Source organism: Siphateles boraxobius, unplaced genomic scaffold, assembly GCF_051911475.1.
Source record: "Siphateles boraxobius isolate OS27281-9 unplaced genomic scaffold, OSU_SipBor_1 54, whole genome shotgun sequence".
NCBI classification, from domain to species: domain Eukaryota; kingdom Metazoa; phylum Chordata; class Actinopteri; order Cypriniformes; family Leuciscidae; genus Siphateles; species Siphateles boraxobius.
The window spans coordinates 931,372-952,318 of record NW_027509180.1 but is presented as its reverse complement, the minus strand read 5'-3'; the positions used below and the strand labels follow the sequence as shown (position 1 = coordinate 952,318).

Here is a 20,947-nt window from a genome sequence, read left to right as displayed (position 1 = left end):
ACACTGGGACTGGAGTCACCTCTGGGCTCTGGACGAGGTTTGGGACTGGAGTCACCTCTGGACTCTGGACGAGGACTGGAGTAACCTCTGGACTCTGGATGGGAGACTGGGACTGGGGTCACCTCTGGACACTGGACGGGAGACTGGGACTGGAGTCACCGCTGGACTCTGGACGGGAGACTAGGACTGGAGTCACCGCTGGACACTGGATGGGAGACTGGGACTGGAGTCACCTCTGGACTATGGATTGGAGACTGGGACTGGAGTCACCTCTGGACTCTGGATTGGACACTGGGACTGGAGTCACCTCTGGACTCTGGACGAGGTTTGGGACTGGAGTCACCTCTGGACTCTGGACGAGGACTGGAGTAACCTCTGGACTCTGGATGGCAGACTGGGACTGGAGTCACCTCTGGACAAAGACTGGAGTAACCTCTGGACTCTGGATGGGAGACTGGGACTGGAGTCACCTCTGGACTCAGGACGAGGACTGGAGTAACCTCTGGACTCTGGATGGGAGACTGGGACTGGAGTCACCTCTGGACAAAGACTGGAGTAGCCTCTGGACTCTGGATGGGAGACTGGGACTGGAGTCACCTCTGGACTTTGGAACGGGAGACTGGGGTCACCTCTGGACTCTGGATGGGAGACTGGGACTGGAGTCACCTCTGGACACTGGACGGGAGACTGGGACTGGAGTCACCTCTGGATTTTGGATGGGAGACTGGGACTGGAGTCACCTCTGGACTCTGGACGAGGACTGGAGTAACCTCTGGACAAAGACTGGAGTAACCTCTGGACTCTTGATGGGAGACTGGGACTGGAGTCACCTCTGGACTCTGGACGAGGACTAGAGTAACCTCTGGACAAAGACTGGAGTAACCTCTGGATGGGAGACTGGGACTGGAGTCACCTCTGGACTCTGGACGGGAGACTGGGACTGGAGTCACCTCTGGACTCTGGATGGGAGACTGGGACTGGAGTCACCTCTGGAATCTGGATGGGAGACTGGGACTGGAGTCACCTCTGGACACTGGACGGGAGACTGGGACTGGAGTCACCTCTGGATTTTGGATGGGAGACTGGGACTGGAGTCACCACTGGACTCTGGACGAGGTTTGGGACTGGAGTCACCTCTGGATGAGGATTGGGACTGGAGTAACCTCTGGACTCTGGACAAGGACTGGAGTAACCTCTGGACAAAGACTGGAGTAACCTCTGGATGGGAGACTGGGACTGGAGTCACCTCTGGACTCTGGACGGGAGACTGGGACTGGAGTCACCTCTGGACTCTGGATGGGAGACTGGGACTGGAGTCACCTCTGGAATCTGGATGGGAGACTGGGACTGGAGTCACCTCTGGACACTGGACGGGAGACTGGGACTGGAGTCACCTCTGGATTTTGGATGGGAGACTGGGACTGGAGTCACCACTGGACTCTGGACGAGGTTTGGGACTGGAGTCACCTCTGGATGAGGATTGGGACTGGAGTAACCTCTGGACTCTGGACAAGGACTGGAGTAACCTCTGGACAAAGACTGGAGTAACCTCTGGACTCTGGATGGGAGACTGGGACTGGAGTCGACTCTGGACTCTGGATGGGAGACTGGGACTGGAGTCAACTCTGGACTCTGGATGGGAGACTGGGACTGGAGTCACCGCTGGACACTGGATGGCAGACTAGGACTGGAGTCACCTCTGGAGTCTGGATGGGAGACTGGGACTGGAGTCACCTCTGGACGAGGTTTGGGACTTGAGTCACCTCTGGATGAGGATTGGGATTGGAGTAACCTCTGGACTCTGGACAAGGACTGGAGTAACCTCTGGACAAGGACTGGAGTCACCTCTGGACTCTCGAAAAGGACGGGAGTCACCTCTGGACGAGGACAGAGACTGGAGTCACCTCTGGACTCTGGACAAGGACTGGAGTCACCTCTGGACGAGGACGGTAATCTTTCTATTTTTTTCTCCTGTAATTTGACTCCAAATCTCAGGTGAAAACTGTCATTTTACAAACAAAACTGGATTACTCAGTATATATTATATCTATGACATTTAATATTTTGGCTTTTTACAGTATGAATGTTTGTATTTCACCAGAAAATCTTAATTTGACAGGTGATAATCCAGAGGTTTCAGCGTTTATGTATTCATGTGTTCTGCAGATGCCGATTTATTCACTGGCCTCTGTGAATCAGTACAGAAGTTCAGAATTCTCAAGCGTTCACTCTGATGTTTTAAGAGTCTAAAAGGCTTTTAATGAATTATTCGTCCATCATTACTGAAATGGACCTGTCCCGGTCACTCGCTCTGTTCTGTATTTACACATAATAAATATTGAGACTCCTCATTGGCAGTGCTTCTTGGGAGTGGGCGGAGTTAAATAGCTCTTTCAGTGCCTCTCTCTGATTGGTGGAATCTTTGTGCAGAATCTTGGGTAATGTAGTTTCTCACCAGGAATTCCCGTTAAACACGATTCTTTGATAAACCATCGATTAACCTCACAGCTCACAGTAGGATTGACTTTAAACGTTTATAAGGCATAAAATTAGCAGAGTGCCTTTTAATAATGCATGAAATTTATATTAGTTATGCTAGTTGTTTTTCTATGGTGTTTTTAAACCACAGGCAAATGTAAAAAGGTATATTTTTTTACCTTATTGGAATCGATAGGAATCAAAAAGAATAGGAATCGATAAGCAGAATCGTTAAAATTCAAACCATACCCAACCCTAATTGAAAAGTTCTTCGCTGAGAAACTCCCAGCTTTATTTTGAAGACTGTTTATCCACGGAGTAAGAGACACAAGCGTTAATGATTGTAAAGTGAGTCTGTTTATTAGAAGAGGAACAAGAGATGAAGCCACGCTCTCTCTCACACACACACACACACACACTCTCTCAGATCTCCCAGCCCTTGCCCCCGGGCTGCTGGGGGAGCCGGAGCCCCACGAGTCCGGCGGCCTGGTCGATGCGCACCTCTGCTCTGGGCGAGTGAGTGACACACACACACACACACACACACACACACACACACACACACACACACACACACACACACACACACACACACACTCTCTCTCAGATCTCCCAGCCCTTGCCCCCGGGCTGCTGGGGGAGCCGGAGCCCCACGAGTCCGGCGGCCTGGTCGATGCGCACCTCTGCTCTGGGCGAGTGAGTGACACACACACACACACACACACACACACACACACACACACACACACACACACACTCTCTCAGATCTCCCAGCCCTTGCCCCCGGGCTGCTGGGGGAGCCGGAGCCCCACGAGTCCAGCGGCCTGGTCGATGCGCACCTCTGCTCTGGGCGAGTGGTAGCGCTGGTGCAGACGCAGGTGCAGACGAGTGGAGCTCAGCAGACACAGGCACGACTGCGCCGCATGCAGAGCCTCCATCTGCGCTCGACACAGCTGCGCTCCGGTCACCTGAAACACACACACACACACAGATCAGCTGAAACACACACACAGATCACATTCAACAGGATCTTAATGTGGAAAAAGCAGCTTCATGAGCTGAAGGTATTGTTTCCCTCATTAATACACACAGCTCAAACACTCACCGCTAACCCTAACTGACCCAACACCACTCAACTGCACTGAGCAGATATATATATAACATTCACGGAAAATGTGTTATATTAGTACAATACAATTATTTATATCAATTAGTAATAGATTTATTTTATTCATAGTTAGAATATAAATATTAATTATAATTTTATATGTTCCATACATTTTTAAATATTTACTTAAATTAATATTATACTTAATTTTAGGGCTGTGAAAAGAAAAACTTTTATCCAAAATAAAAGTTTGTGTTTACATAATATATGTGTGTGCACTGTGTATAATTATTTTGTACATATATAAATACACACACATGCATGTATATATTTAAGACATATTTGCATGTATATATTTATATAGAATTGATATTATATATAAATATAAATATTTTATATATAAATAAATAAAAATTCTTAAATGTATACATACATGTGTGTGTATTTATATATACAAAATAATTATACACAGTGCACACACATATATTATGTAAACACAAACTTTTATTTTGGATGCGATTAATCTTTTCACAGCCCTATTATAAATATAACTAATTTATATATTTTTTTATAATTATAATATAAATATATTATAATTTTGTATGTTAAACTATTATTTAAAAATGTAATATTTACTTAAAATATATTAATATACTTAATTACTAATATAAATAATTTATAATACTTATTTTTTCATAATTTATATATATATATATTTATTATTAATTACAATCATTTTATACTAAAATATTTTGAAAATATTTAAAACATTTTAAAATATATTAATATTATATATATAAATAATCATTTAATGAAGTATAATAAGTATATATAATAATAATATAATAATTTAAAACATACTATTTATATTTTGATAAAATAAATATTTAAAATAATTATAATATTATATTAATATATTATTATAGATAATTATAATGATATAATTAAATGTTAATTTTGTTTTTCATAATTAGAATAAATATATTATATAATTGTAATTTTTATTGCAATATATATATATATATATATATAATTTGATACAAGGAAATGCTTTATGAATATAATTCCGACTTGTCAGACAGTTTGTAGACGGACTTTGATCAATAACGCGCAAAAGAACTGAACTCTTCTGCGGATTCAGTGAGTCAGTAGATGGAATCCCTTCAGGTTCATGCAGTGACGCGCGCGCACACACACACACACACACACACACACACACACACACACACACACACTGTTATATCGAGCAGCCGTTATCGGTTGTGTTACCTGGTTCCTCCTGAACTGCTCCAGCACATATTTATAAATGAGAGTGTGTTTGTAACCGGAACCCTTCACGATCCGGATCTCCTTCAGAATCCCGCGACACACACCGAGCGCCGCCATCTTCACGACAGACACGACGAGTCGAGCACACACACACAGACCCAGCGGGCAGACTCGATCAATCAAACACACAGGCTGAGATCGTCGAGTGCATGTGGTAGAACAGCAATGAATCAATACATGATATTTGTAGAGGAAAAGAAATGCAATTACATTGCAAAATGACGAGAATTTCAATAATACATACATTTTAAACAATGATGTGTAGTATTTTTAGAGTGTGAAAAATAATTGACATGGGGTAGGCCTATATATTTAAAACCAACATATATTTTATTAAACATGCATTATTAATTAACGTTGATTAAACATAATCTGACAAAAAGTGTCGTTCAAAGTTCACTGAAAAGAACCGATTCATTTTTTCGAGAATCACATTAGAGTTTTTGCACCGCATGCTTTTGATTCACTAAAAAGAGTTCGGTTCAAAAGAGTCATTTGTTCTGTGATCGGACTGCTGTATCGGATCTGGCAGCAGCTGTAAGTGATTGAACGATAAAACACTGAAAGCCTATCGGAAAGATCCATTGTAATTCAAGGGCTCGCGCATTTAAAATGGCAGACGACACTGCAGACAAATTAATCGCTGAGGCCCAGAAAAATCCACCACTCTTTAACAAGTCAAACCCCCTTTTCCAGAAAATGGATATAGAAAACAATCGTTCATACCCTCTGAATAAACAGAAGTTTTACAACAACATTGTCTTGCTTCCTTTGAAGCTGCGGTGAAAAAGACTAGGTGCTGCTTTTATTCCACTATATTGACTGTGTCAGCTAAATTCACTGTTAGATTATTACACTAGCTTCACTCGACACACAGCATGTTGAGGACATCTGCTGGTTAAAGCCTGTAAATAAAACAAGAACAGCAAAACATGTTCAATGACGTACACACTTTAAAACTGCAGCACGAGCTTAGAATAAACCAATGATTTTCAAGCCCCACCTGCCCCCATCGCCCCAACACAATGAAATACGAACAAGCTTAAAATGTTCCAATTTATTGAAGTAACAAGTAGTATCAGTATTTTGTATCTAAATACAAACTAACTACCTACATCAAATAACAGCAAGTTCAAAAATAGAGAAAATAAAAGTGCAGTTGAGACAAATTTTTCTATCAAGTTCAAAAATAGAAAAGAAATGAAAGTGCCACTCGTCATAGCATCAGCACCCCCTGATTGGGCGTTGTGGACTAAAATAATATTGTACTTAAAAATGTGAAATAAAAAATATATATATATATATTACACATATTAAAATAGACATAACATTTGATATGGAATTACAATGATGGGCAGTGTATAAAATATAAACTAATAATTAATTATTTTAATATTCCTTTTGTTCCGATCAGAGCATGTGAGCGGAGAGAGAGCGCATTTCTGAATATTCCTCCGCGCGCTCATTCCGCTCAGGGTCGCGCGCTCATTCCGCTCAGGGTCGCGCGCTCATTCCGCTCAGGGTCGCTCGCTCATTCCGCTCAGGGTCGCGCGCTCATTCCGCTCAGGGTCGCGCGCTCATTCCGCTCAGGGTCGCTCGCTCATTCCGCTCAGGGTCGCGCGCTCATTCCGCTCAGGGTCGCTCGCTCATTCCGCTCAGGGTCGCGCGCTCATTCCGCTCAGGGTCGCGCGCTCATTCCGCTCAGGGTCGCTCGCTCGACACATAACGGCTGGCTGGCTCGAAAATATGTGGAATAAGTTCGACTAAAGTTTTTTTTCTACTCGACTAGTAGTTGTCTCATTTAACCAATTAGTGGACAAATGGCCCCTTTATATTGATTTAATTACTTCAATAGGCTATAGAGGATAATGAGCGTTATATTGCCGCACTCCAGCGCACGAATAACCCCGTACCCCTCATTTACACTGCACACGTCTGCGGCGCATTACGGCTGCGACACGGCTACCGGAGCTGATCGCGGCCACTCTAGTCAGTGCTTGTGTTTACACCAGCCGCGACGCGGCACGTTTCAGAAGCGTCTCTCTGCGCTGCTTCGCTAAAGATAGGCGCCTAGTCTATTTTCGACGGACGCCGCGTCCAAGCCGCACCGTAAATACAAAATAAAAGTAAAAAAACACCCTGTGCTATCTCCAAGTTGTATTGCACAGCAATATATCCTTGATAGAAGCCATAGACTGTAAGGTAGAAACCCAAAAATCAAGAAAAACCACGTCGGACAGGCAAATCACGTGGTCTCGCGCATCCAGTCGCCTCGCTTTTGAAATGCTCCTGGTGTGAGTTGGCACCGCGTGGAGGACGGAATAAAACCTTGTCGGAGCCGTAATGCGCCGCAGAAGTGTGCAGTGTAAATAAGGGGTAAGCCTTGTTTATACTCGACGCATCCGCAAGAGCGCGAAGGTGCGCGCGGCAAAAATGACGTCATTGCGGTCGTGCGCGTTGGGTACGCAAAACCCCATTTCACCTGGCGGTATATATATAGTGATATATATATATCACTTTTGTTTGACTCGTTCTTGCTCAGGTCATTCACGGACTTTGGTAATTATTGATTATTTTGTCTGTTCCTTTGTTCCTTCATTTCTCCTTCTTGTTATTTTGTTAAAATAAATTTTACCTGCATTTTGAATTAACTCTCCCTCATCTCTGAGTTCACCATTGTGACAATAAGGTTTAAATATTTGGTTTTGTATTATAGTTATACATTTTTGAGTGGTAGGCTTGTGAGAGGGTAATTTTTTACTTTTAATTGAATGTATTACTATGTATCGTCCTGTTAAATACCATTAAAAAGATTAAAGCTGGCCGATGAGGTTCTAGGGTAATAAATGGAAATTTTCTCACAACTCTCGTTTACATTCATGTCTAAAATACTAGAAATGCTTGTGACCGCTCAATTGTGCCTCATCATAGCACAGAAACTTTGCTCGTTAAACTTACAAATTACTTACTTCTGACCAAGGCTGTGTCTCAATACTACTTTTTACTTGATCTCAGTGCTGAGTTCGACACTATATAAAATATTCACTATTATTTAACATTCTAGATTTTTTACTTTAACAAAACTCTTTTGAGTCACGTGATATTCATGGGTCCAGTCTGTCTCAGTGCTTAAACTCTTTATACAAAGTTACATGTACAGTATAGACAGCTCAGAGCTTATGAGTATTGTCTATTATACTAACTTTCAAACAGTAACCTATTGCAAATGTGCACATTATTTCTCATTAATACAGGTTTGTATGTTAATAATTCCTCATAATTTTCATCTTAAATCATAAACTAAAGGTTCAGAATGATTGTAATCGCATTGATGAAAGCTCCTGTTATCTTAATGGAAACAGTATGTATCCACTGAAAGTGTTGTGGTTATTCCCGTTATCCTGAATCCTGCAGCTCGGCCAAAGTCTCACATAGACCACATCTCCAGCCTCCAGGATCAACACGAGTCCTTTAGAGGAGTTTAACGCACCCTGAGACTGATGAGCATGTGCCATAACTACATCCTTTCCATTCTTCACAATGTAGGCACTTGCTGAATTTGACTGACCATGAGCATAGACGGAGAATGTGAACACGTACACTCCTTTCAGCGGGGCTGTGAAGATACCTAAAGCAAATAACCAGAGATACTGAAGAGAATCAGCTGATTCCTGTATGACTGCTTAATTACCAAGCACAGTGTAATAGTCTGGAAAGATGGCAGATCATTTAATCTCTTATACACATTACACAACTATAGAGAGGTTTGAATGGAGCAGAAGGGTTTTCATTACTATAACTGAGTTTTATGACTTTATTAATAATTACCTGTAATTGGGTTGTAGGCGTTCCCTATGTTTGTGAAGACGTTCCTGTAGACTAGTATGATATCAGTGTTAGAAGGACCAATATCTCCACTGCCAGATTGCAGCAGTGAAGCTGAAAATGCTATCTCTCTCTCTGTTATTGAAAAACATAAGCAATATTGTTATATATTACTGTATTACGCTAAGAATGCATACACACTGAATTTAACTTCATTCAAACACACTGTTTCACCTCTATTTTCCTTTCTCAACTCTTCCACTTGACTCAGAGAAAGATTTGACATTTCTGTGAAGAAATAAAAGATTGTGTTAAATTATATTTATAATGCTTATTGAACACAAAACGTCTCGGTTACGTATGTAACCCTAGTTCCCTGATAGGGAACGAGACGCTGCGTAAAGCTGTGGGAACGCCCCTGCGTTGTGCGTCATGAAGCACGTATGGAATCAGTCAAATAGAGAGACGGAACGTCAGAGGCGGGTGACGTCATCGACCAGGAAACTATAAAGCACCCCCAAAACACAAGCGCGACAGCTTCTGATAGGCCTGAAGGAAGCGCTAACGGGCATGCTGGGAGTATGGCAGAATGACGCAGTGTTTCGTACCCTATCAGGGAACTAGGGTTACATACGTAACCGAGACATTCCCTTTCAAGGGAACTCGAACTGCGTCAAGCTGTGGGAACGCTAATACCCACGTCGCCATAGGAGCAAATGACCGTCATGTGGGTACTAGCGCACAGAGGACGAGAGCACCTGCGCCCCAGGAGTGGAACTTAAGTCCAATTCATAGAACTTAACAAATGTATGCGGTGAGGACCACCCAGCCGCATCACAAACATCACTTAGCGATACTCCTGACAACAATGCTTTAGAAGCAGCCATACTCCTAGTAGAGTGGGCTCGTACAGCCAAAGGTGAAGGCTGACCAGCCGACTCATAAGCAAGTGAGATGGCCTCAACCACCCACTTGCTCATTCTCTGTTTAGACACGGGACACCCTTTCCTGGGAGGCCCAAAGCACACAAATAACTGTTCTGATTTCCTCCACAGGGCAGCTCTGTGGACGTAAGCGTCTAACGCCCTAACCGGGCAGAGAAGGTTAAGTTTCTCCTGATCTGACGACACAAATGGAGGAGGACAAAAAGCCTGCAACACTGTAGGTCTAACAACATTAGTAGGGACCTTAGGAACATAACCTGGTCTAGGGTATAGAAAAGCCTTGACCATACCAGGCGAAAACTCCAGGCACGAGGGTGCAACCGACAGAGCCTGTAAATCTCTGATTCTCTTAAGTGAGGAGATTGCAAGAAGAAAAAGAGATTTAAACGTGAGAAATTTCTCAGAAAGTTCCTCAATAGGTTCAAAGGGGGCCAAAGAAAGGCCCTCTAGTACAATGGCCAGATCCCAAGTCGGCACCCTCGTATGGACTGCAGGCCTCAGCCTCAAAGTGCCACGAAGGAAGGGAGTTATAGGTGGGTGTCTCCCAAGAGAAACTCCACTGAAAGGGACATTTTAAGCAGCTAGTGCCGCCACATACACCTTTAGTGTGGAGGAGGATAAACCTGCAGAGAAACGCTCCTGCAGAAACTCCAGCACTGCACCCACTGGGCCGTTAACTAGGTCCTGCCGGTGTTCTGCACACCAAGAAGTGAAAAGCTTCCACTTCAGGGCATATAACTTCCTCGTGGACAGAGATCTGGAGTGAAGGATGGTCTCAACAATCTCAGTTGAGAGACCAGAATTTATGAGCTGGGCCCCCTCAGAGGCCAATCCCACAGTTTCCACAACTCTGGACGGGGGTGAAATATCGTACCGCCCTCCTGAGAGAGTAGATCCCTCCTGATCGGAATCTCCAAGGGAGAGCCGTCCAGAAGAGATATTAGGTCCGCAAACCATACTCGGGCCGGCCAGAACGGGGCTACTAGAAGTAGGCTGACCCCATCCCGGCGAACCCTCTCCAGAACTCCTGGTAGCAGAGCAATCGGGGAAAAGCATACAGACGTGACCTCGGCCACGGCTGTACCAGAGCGTCCAACCCCAGAGGGGCTGGCTGACTGATGGAGAACCACAGATGACAGTGCGTTGTCTCCTTGGAAGCAAATAGGTCCACCTCGGCGCGACCGAAACTCAACCAAAGGAGCTCCACCACCTCGGGGTGGAGCCTCCATTCCCCCGACCTCGGCCCCTGCCTCGACAGGGAGTCTGCTACCACATTCAAATAACCAGGAAGATACATAGCTCTCAGAGACCGTAACTTCCCCTGGGACCACAGGAGGATCTGACGGGCCAACTTGTAAAGTGGACGCGACCGCAGGCCCCCCTGATGATTTATATACGAGACCACCGACATGTTGTCTGACTGAACTAACACATGATGACCTCTGAGGTCTGCTAGGAAGTGTTTCAAAGCTTGGAACACCGCCAACATCTCTAGACAATTTATATGCCATGATAGATGATGGTCCTGCCACAGACCTTGGGCTGGATGACCACTCATGACCGCCCCCCACCCTGTGAGGGAAGCATCCGTCGTTAGCGTTACGCGACGACAAAGAGCCCCCAACACAGGCCCTTTGGATAGGAACCAAGTTTCTTTCTACATGACCAGAGCACGAAGGCAGCGCCGCTTTGATTTCCCCTCGGGGAGAATCCCTTGGTCCGGATCCACCACTGCAGTGGTCTCATGTACAACAGGCCGCAAGGTATAACGTTGGACGCTGCTGCCATCAGACCCAACAGTCTCTGAAACTGTTTTACAGTTAGTAGCTGGCCTAGCTTTACTTGTTTCATAGCTGAAAGAATCGAGGCGATGCGCGTCGGAGAAAGTCGCGCCTGCATCGAGATCGAATCCCAAACGACACCCAGAAAAGTTGTCTTCTGAGAAGGAGATAATACACTTTTCTTTGCGTTCAGCCTCAACCCCAACTTTCTCATATGAGCGAGAACAACATCTCGATGCTGAACCGCCATCTGCTCTGTCTGAGCTAAAATCAACCAATCGTCGCTGTAATTGAGGATACGAATGCCCTGAAACCTCAGGGGCGCTAAAGCTGCATCCATGCATTTCGTGAAAGTGCGGGGAGGTAAAGCTAGGCCAAATGGAAGAACCTTGTACTGGTACGCCTCCCCCCCGAAGGCGAACCTCAGGAACTTCCTGTGTTGTGGAAGGATGGAAATATGGAAGTACCCGTCCTTAAGATCTATCGTGACAAACCAGTCCTCGGATCTGATTTGTGACACGATCTGCTTGATGGTGAGCATCTTGAATTTTAGCTTCCCTACCGAGCGATTCAACAGGCGCAGATCTAAAATTGGACGCAACCCCCCATCCTTCTTTGGAACGATGAAATATCGGCTGTAAAAATCTGACTCCAACCTGGGAGGAGGAACCCTTTTCTATAGCCCCCTTTTGAAGGAGCGCTTTCACCTCTTGTTCCATTACCAGAACCCTGCTCGGGGCCCACCACTGTGGGCAGAACCCCTCTGAATTTTGGTGGACGACACCTGAATTGGATAGTATAACCCTTTTTTACTGTGTGCAGAACCCACTGAGATATTTTTGGAAGGCTTTTCCACTTTTTTATTTTATTTTTTTATTTTTTTATTTATTTCAACAGGGACAATGTGCAAAAAAAACATTAATTAAAGATGCTTTGCACCAGATTTAGCTTAAGCTAGTTTCCATCTGCAGTCCCCGAGCAGGTAAGTTGCAATACAAAATATACAATATAAAATGTAATAATTAATCACTCAAATACAGCTAGCATTCAACCATTCCCCATTACAATCATCAGTCTAACTAAATCATACCAATATTACTACAATAAAACCTCACTAAAAAGTCATATTTACATACACAATTATCTATGCTGGCACAACTGGTTGTCCAATAGCACTTTCCTTGTATTACGAGAAAAAATCTTCAGGTCAAAAGTAAGTTTTAGACTCTGTGGGAGTTTCCATTCTTTAATCTCACTCTGCCAGAAATACTACTAAGGGTACCAGTCTCTCGAGACTGGCCTCTGGTGTAACTTGAGCAGCAAACACAGCGCCCTGTAACGGCGCACCGGCAGGGAACGACTGGCTTAACTGCTCTGAGACCCTCCTCAGAGGGGGCGAGCGTCCCTCGTGAAAGCGCTCGCTGGGACCGTCTGTGCCCCGGCATGAAGGCGGGGTTGGCAGAACGGGCCCCTGAGGGCACCGAAGAAGAGCGAGCACCGTGTAATGCAGTGAACACCTCTCTCCCACGGCAGGGACCACCCTCAGCATCCTTCCTCTTTGCCGAAGCCTTCTTAGCCATAATAACTGTCCTCAGATCAGTTTTGCCAGAAGACTTCGGCTGAGAGTGCCGCGTCTGGTCCCACTGTTTGGACGGGGGAGCGCGAGACGCGACACTCTGCTTCTGTTGCGCCCTATGTGAGGAGCTGACTGACGGCCTGGACTGCTCCCGCCCAGCAGTACCGGGGACATGAATTTTAAGAGGCATAAATTTCTGAAACGCTGCCAACTGTTTCTTCTCTTCCTGAAATCTATCTATGACAGTATTTACAGAATCACCAAAAAGACCATGAGGAGAGAGCGGAGCGTCCAAAAGAAAAGCTTTGTCTTTTTCTTTCATACCAGAGAGATTTAACCATAGATTCCTCCCTGCGGCCACCAGGGCTGCCATAGTACGGCCCATTAGCTTGGCCGACTCCTTGGTGGCACGCAGAGATAAATCTGCAGCCTGACGCAGTTCGCGAACTACGTCAGTGCTGACCTCTTGAGTGTCACTCACATCCTTTAACAAGTCAGCCTGGTATGCCTGCAAGATGGACATCGTGTGCAGGCACGCCGAGGCTTGACCGGCCGCCGAATACACCTTACCCACTAAAGCTGATGTACTTCTAAGAGGTTTAGAGGGTAAAAGTGGTGCTTTAAAAGAAGATGCAGCTTCAGCAGAAAGATGACTAGCAAGCACCTCTTCTGCTTTGGGCATCGCCCCATAACCATGAGATTTAGCCTCCACAATGTTTGAATAAGTGGAAGTTTGAGGGCTAAAAACACGAGCACATTATGTTATTTCACACGCGCAAAAATGAACCTTCAGCTGGCATGATAAAAGTACTCGCGCACAAATTCAACAACCGAGAGGTGTACAGGTAGCTGCGAGCGAGCGCCTGGCATACTCTCATAGGTTAACTCTGCTTGTACAGTGGAATCCTGCTCGCGCGCAGCGGGCTTCTGCTCGCGGAGTGCTGTTTTGCTCGCGCAGTGGATTTCTGCTCCCTCGAGTCTACATGACTTTTGACAATTTGGGGGCGGAAACCAAGGAGGGCACTGACCCTCTTATGATTGGTCACTTTCATCGTAATCACAACCACAGGGACATCTTTGTACTTTGATTGACAGCTCTCGATTCATTGACAGTAAATAATGATCTCATTTTTGGTTCTATAATTTCAGAGTTACCTTCTTAAATCTAGTTACAGACTAATTTTCCTGTAAATCCCATAAAACTGATAAAAATGTTTTAGAAATATAATTCACTTAAGTATACTGTATCAGTGATTCACATTTCAGCCACGGAAATAATATATAGTTTTTAAATGTAATACATTTCAGTGATTGCTTTTATTGGTCGCACCACATGATGAGTGGTCGCTCCAAATGACATGAATACCATATTAAAAATCTAATTAAAGAGATCAATGAACAATACATTTTATACAAAAAATAGATTTAAACCAGATTTTACACAAATTTCACAGAAGTTTCCTGAACAAACATTTTATAAACACATACATATACACACACACATATATATATATATATATATATATATATATATATATATATATATATATATATATACACACACACACACACACACATATAGTTCCTTGATGGTCGCACCACATGATGAGTGGTCGCTCCAAATGACATGAATACCATATTAAAAATCTAATTAAAGAGATCAATGAACAATACATTTTATACAAAAAATAGATTTAAACCAGATTTTACACAAATTTCACAGAAGTTTCCTGAACAAACATTTTATAAACACATACATATACACACACACACACATATATATATATATATATATACACACACACACACACACACACACATATAGTTCCTTGATGGTCGCACCACATGATATTTCATAAAATGGACATCATCGGACACAGTTTGCCAAATAGTGCCTTTTATTGATTTATATTTTGAATGGAAACAGATAGACCTTGTTGTGCATTATTTGCACGAAACTATATTTTCTCTAACAATCTGCCATTATTATCATGATAAGCAAATATCTCTGTGGTTAAAACATTATAACACAGCATGCCCGAGGAAAAGTGTTCAAAAGCATCGCATCCACAACAAATATTTATATGTATTGAATATAAAAAATGTCTTAACTTCTCAGTAATGAATGATTTCATGTTGTTTAAGTGTCTAACTCCATTAATGAGGATGGCATATTTAATCTAAATGTTTATATCAGAAGTAAAACACAGTTTAAATCATCCTTTTGTTTATTTAAACGTGAACTGTATTTATGATTCGGACTCATAATGAAGATCTGCCGTTATATATGCGTCAGTTTCACTAAACGGCCCAGCGCGCGGACATTTAACAAGGGATGGATGTTTGCTTCGTGTGATAGGCTTGGTGAGTGAAATTATATTTGTATATGTTTAATAATTTTCTTTAGATTTTCTGACCAAAACGCCATTTAACTCCAGCTCAGCATGATTAGTTGGGTTGTTAATTTGCTGAATAGTGCTTCACACTCCAGTCAAGTTGGTGGCGGTAATGAACCGAAAGTTGGTTTGCCAAACGCCATAAAAATCCAACAGAAGAAGAAGACTCCCATAGACTGCCATGGGAACTGAGTAATGCGGAAGTGACGCGTGTTGTGGAGCAGCCGATACTTGCAGACACTGAACCCCATTCATTTACAGTGTTTTCGAAGTACGCTCGCTGGTAAGTTGATGAAATTACTGTATTTTTCACTTTTAAACACTTTAGCCTTACTTTAAAGTTGTATTTTATGTAGCCAGCTTTAGTTAATGTTTATTGGAAGAGAATAGTCAATTGCAGCTAGCTTATTTGACCAACACTAGTCAGTCAGAAATGTGTAAATTCAATACTGAGGTCATAGTTAAATGTGATGTTGCACTTCATAGTTTTTTTGTCAGCCCTATTTACATACATGAGGTCCTCATGAAACATAAAATCCTGAACATTAGAGAAAATAAGAATTTAGGGGTGAGCATACAGTATCATAATGCAATAAAAATATAATTTGCATAATGTGTTGGATGAGCAAAATGATCATCCAGCTTCTTCCATAATGTTGTTGTGTAAGAATAACTATAGTGGTGTAGTGTTACAAATGTATTAAATGTTTAATCGAGGTTTCAATACAATAGTATATAAACTGAGACTGAACTGAGTTTTCTGTATCTGACGGATTACTGCTCTCTGTCGAACCTGCTATTCCTGTTTCTCTCTATTGTAAGCAGATTACTGAAACTTTGGTAGTCTCACTGTTTGAATAGTTATGCTGATTGGATTGGAATTGGTAACACTCTTAGTATAGGGCTAAACCAGTATATATCATTTACATGCTTTGTTCGTCACAATGTTAAGCCCTGCCCCTAAATGTATATAAATTGCAAGGGAACGTCCCCTTAGTTCAGACTCGAGACGAGCTTGGAAGACTACAGCGACGCACAGCTCGTGTTCTCAATAAAGAAACCTCCTTAAAAGATACGCCCGCATCTCCTGGTCTTCGCTTCTGAGTTTTCTACACTTTGGGGGGAAAAAGTTCACAACAGTGGTTTGTATATATATATATATATGCTTTTTTGTGTGTGTGTTCTCATTTAAAGGTACAATATGTAAGAATTTTGTAATAAATATCCAAAAATAACTTAGCAATATCCGCGCTATCCTCGTTTCCGCTCGTACTGCCATAGCTATGACGTAACCATGTTGACAGATGTGAACAACTTGTAGAGCGTAACGTTTAGCGGCACGCTGTTCTTGTTTCGTTCACACATTATAGACCATGGCAAGCAGACTTTGGGACAAAAAAGGAGAACTAAAATGAGGCTCAATATCGGCGTGGTGTTTTCGAGATGCCGAGAGCTAGCGTCCGCGGCTAACTTGGACTTGACAGAGCTTCACGACTTATCAGCGACACCGCTCTTGCACACACTTTATTAGACAGGTGAGCAAATGTACATAAAACTAATCAATGTTATATAGCTCACCATGATGAAATGTTAGAATATGATCAGTATGTTTTTCTAATGTTGATCTAGCTTACTAGTAAGCTGCTAGTTTTACATAGCAAACGAACTAACACATAGCATAACATTATAACTTTCAACAAACTCAAAGCAGTTTAGTGTGATAGTGTAACGTAGGAGCAAGTGCAACAGCGCTGCGTTTCCTCAAGTTTAATCCGCTGCTTTTGCTCGCTCGAACACTTGTATTTTTGGCAGTCGAGGGGCGAGACTTTATTGTTTTATAACCGACATCACTTAATTTGTTTGATTTATTGTGGTTTTTTAATGTTTAATGTGATTTAATGCATTGTTAATATAGAATAGATTCTTCCCAGATACGTTATTAACAGGAAGTCTTACTAGTGATTGCATTGTGTTCTAAAGGATATTTACAGACTGTGATGACGCATTTCCATGGTTATTAGCATTGCAAATTTACCCACATAAGTGGTTCATTATGTTTTCTATTAAATGTAAAAGGGGTTCTGGCTTCTCAAGTTAAGATACAGTACACAGCATTAATTATAGCTTACAAATGCCTTTTCAGAATTTGCTTCAGAATACAGAGGAACAAAATTAAACCCAGCAAATTAGATATTAAAATATTATATAGTGATCTTAATCATCTAACTTTTTGTAAGCTAATAACCTAATGAGAGAAAGTATGAGGCAAGTACACGGTATATTACAGCCCATCTGAACATAATATTTAAAAAAGAAAATGTGTCCTAGATGTAAAGAAAAATGTCTGAATTTGTTGGGTTTCAGAGGGGTGTAATCATTCATGCTGTGTGGATCTTAACTGGAGAAACCAGAACCCCTTTTACATTTAATAGAAAATATAATGAACCACTCAAAACTGACATAATAGCAATACACAGGGTGATAACAAACAGCTTACACAACAACTCTTGCTTATTGATATAAACAAGTAATGTATCTTTCATACATTCAGAACCAATATAACTTTGGTTGGGTAAACGTAAATAGTGGTGAATGGGAGTATAGTGGTAATGTAGTGGTGAAATATACAGGTGAAACTCGAAAAATTAGAATATCGTGCAAAAGTTCATTTATTTCAGTAGTCTGATTCAACTTAAAAGGTGAAACTAATATATTATATACACTCATTACATGCAAAGTGAGATATTTCAAGCCTTTATTTGTTATAATTTTGATGATTATGGCTTACAGCTTATGAAAACCTTTTCACAATATTCTAATTTTGAATTTGGGGCTTTCTCACTTTCTCTCATGTTATCTCACTTTGCATGTAATTTCTCTTATTAGGTTATTAGCTTACAAAAAGTTAGATGATTAAGATCACTATATCATATTTTAATATTTGCTGGGTTTAAGCTGGGTTTAATAATGTTATTCTGTATTCTGTAGCAAATTCTGAAAAGGCATTTGTAAGCTATAATTAATGCTGTGTACTGTATCTTAACTTGAGAAGCCAGAACCCCTTTTACATTTAATACAAAAACATAATGAACCACTTATATTATGTAAAAATGTTTAAAAATGTGGGAAAATTTGCAATGCTAATAACGCAGCAGGCGAGAGCAGATCAAGCGCGAGAGCGTGGGGAATGATCATGCGCGCGCGATGTCTTGTATTGTGTACAGAGGAGATGTCATGCGCGCGCGATGTCTTGTATTGTGTACAGAGGAGATGTCATGCGCGCGCGATGTCTTGTGTTGTGCACAGAGGAGATGTCATGCGCGCGCGATGGCTTGTATTGTGTACAGAGGAGATGTCATGCGCGCGCGATGGCTTGTATTGTGCACAGAGGAGATGTCATGCGCGCGCGATGGCTTGTATTGTGTACAGAGGAGATGTCATGCGCGCGCGATGGCTTGTATTGTGTAGAGAGGAGATGTCATGCGCGCGCGATGTCTTGTGTTGTGCACAGAGGAGATGTCATGCGCGCGCGATGTCTTGTATTGTGTACAGAGGAGATGTCATGCGCGCGCGATGGCTTGTATTGTGTACAGAGGAGATGTCATGCGCGCGCGATGTCTTGTGTTGTGCACAGAGGAGGTGTCATGCGCGCGCGATGTCTTGTATTGTGTACAGAGGAGATGTCATGCGCGCGCGATGGCTTGTATTGTGTAGAGAGGAGATGTCATGCGCGCGCGATGGCTTGTATTGTGTACAGAGGAGATGTCATGCGTGCGCGATGGCTTGTATTGTGTACAGAGGAGGTGTCATGCGCGCGCGAGATGTCTTGTATTGTGTACAGAGGAGATGTCATGCGCGCGCGATGTCTTGTATTGTGTACAGAGGAGATGTCATGCGCGCGCGATGTCTTGTATTGTGTACAGAGGAGATGTCATGCGCGCGCGATGTCTTGTATTGTGTACAGAGGAGATGTCATGCGCGCGCGATGGCTTGTATTGTGTACAGAGGAGATGTCATGCGCGCGCGATGTCTTGTGTTGTGCACAGAGGAGGTGTCATGCGCGCGCGATGTCTTGTATTGTGTACAGAGGAGATGTCATGCGCGCGCGATGGCTTGTATTGTGTACAGAGGAGATGTCATGCGCGCGCGATGGCTTGTATTGTGTACAGAGGAGGTGTCATGCGCGCGCGAGATGTCTTGTATTGTGTACAGAGGAGATGTCATGCGCGCGCGCGATGTCTTGTGTTGTGTACAGAGGAGATGTCATGCGCGCGCGATGGCTTGTATTGTGTACAGAGGAGATGTCATGCGCGCGCGATGGCTTGTATTGTGTACAGAGGAGATGTCATGCGCGCGCGATGGCTTGTATTGTGTACAGAGGAGATGTCATGCGCGCGCGATGTCTTGTGTTGTGCACAGAGGAGGTGTCATGCGCGCGCGCGATGGCTTGTATTGTGTACAGAGGAGGTGTCATGCGCGCGCGATGGCTTGTATTGTGTACAGAGGAGATGTCATGCGCGCGCGATGGCTTGTATTGTGTACAGAGGAGATGTCATGCGCGCGCGATGTCTTGTGTTGTGCACAGAGGAGGTGTCATGCGCGCGCGCGATGGCTTGTATTGTGTACAGAGGAGGTGTCATGCGCGCGCGCGATGTCTTGTATTGTGTACAGAGGAGATGTCATGCGCGCGCGATGGCTTGTATTGTGTACAGAGGAGATGTCATGCGCGCGCGATGGCTTGTATTGTGTACAGAGGAGATGTCATGCGTGCGCGATGGCTTGTGTTGTGTACAGAGGAGATGTCATGCGCGTGCGCGATGTCTTGTATTGTGTACAGAGGAGATGTCATGCGCGCGATGTCTTGTATTGTGTACAGAGGAGATGTCATGCGCGCGGGCGATGGCTTGTATTGTGTACAGAGGAGATGTCATGCGCGCGCGATGTCTTGTATTGTGTACAGAGGAGATGTCATGCGCGCGCGCGATGTCTTGTATTGTGTACAGAGGAGATGTCATGCGCGCGGGCGATGGCTTGTATTGTGTACAGAGGAGATGTCATGCGCGCGCGATGTCTTGTATTGTGTACAGAGGAGATGTCATGCGCGCGCGATGTCTTGTATTGTGTACAGAGGAGATGTCATGCGCGCGATGGCTTGTATTGTGTACAGAGGAGATGTCATGCGCGCGCGATGGCTTGTATTGTGTACAGAGGAGATGTCATGCGCGCGCGATGTCTTGTGTTGTGTACAGAGGAGATGTCATGCGCGCGCGATGTCTTGTGTTGTGTACAGAGGAGATGTCATGCGCGCGCGATGGCTTGTATTGTGTACAGAGGAGATGTCATGCGCGCGCGATGGCTTGTATTGTGTACAGAGGAGATGTCATGCGCGCGCGATGGCTTGTATTGTGTACAGAGGAGATGTCATGCGCGCGCGATGTCTTGTGTTGTGTACAGAGGAGATGTCATGCGCGCGCGATGTCTTGTGTTGTGTACAGAGGAGATGTCATGCG

The 20,947-nt window shown here is 43.5% G+C and overlaps 3 protein-coding genes across 16 annotated transcripts in view; 2 read left to right on the top strand and 1 right to left on the bottom strand.

Moving 5' to 3' along the window:
- Positions 1-20,947, top strand: part of LOC143714407 (uncharacterized) — an 85,008-nt gene that overhangs the window by 38,583 nt on the left and 25,478 nt on the right. For 2 of the 11 annotated variants that reach the window (XM_077205537.1, XM_077205534.1), the window contains exons 1-2: positions 16,438-16,579; positions 16,808-16,972. The exons of 2 other annotated variants lie outside the window; for them this stretch is intronic. The gene's annotated coding sequence lies outside the window, so the exon portion shown is untranslated. Of the gene's footprint in view, positions 1-15,610; positions 15,721-16,437; positions 16,580-16,807; positions 16,973-20,947 lie in introns of those variants that run through there. 7 more of the 11 variants (XM_077205540.1, XM_077205536.1, XM_077205538.1 and 4 more) reach the window with 5 other exon arrangements.
- LOC143714448 (uncharacterized) overlaps positions 1-20,947 on the top strand; it is a 111,862-nt gene that overhangs the window by 66,039 nt on the left and 24,876 nt on the right. The window lies entirely within an intron of this gene.
- On the bottom strand, positions 2,817-5,042 carry fmc1 (formation of mitochondrial complex V assembly factor 1). Its single transcript, XM_077205712.1, has 2 exons — positions 4,856-5,042; positions 2,817-3,446 (listed from the first exon to the last, which is right to left on the bottom strand). The coding sequence occupies exons 1-2, from the start codon at positions 4,970-4,972 to the stop codon at positions 3,240-3,242; spliced, it is 324 nt and encodes a 107-aa protein (XP_077061827.1). The 5' UTR covers positions 4,973-5,042; the 3' UTR covers positions 2,817-3,239.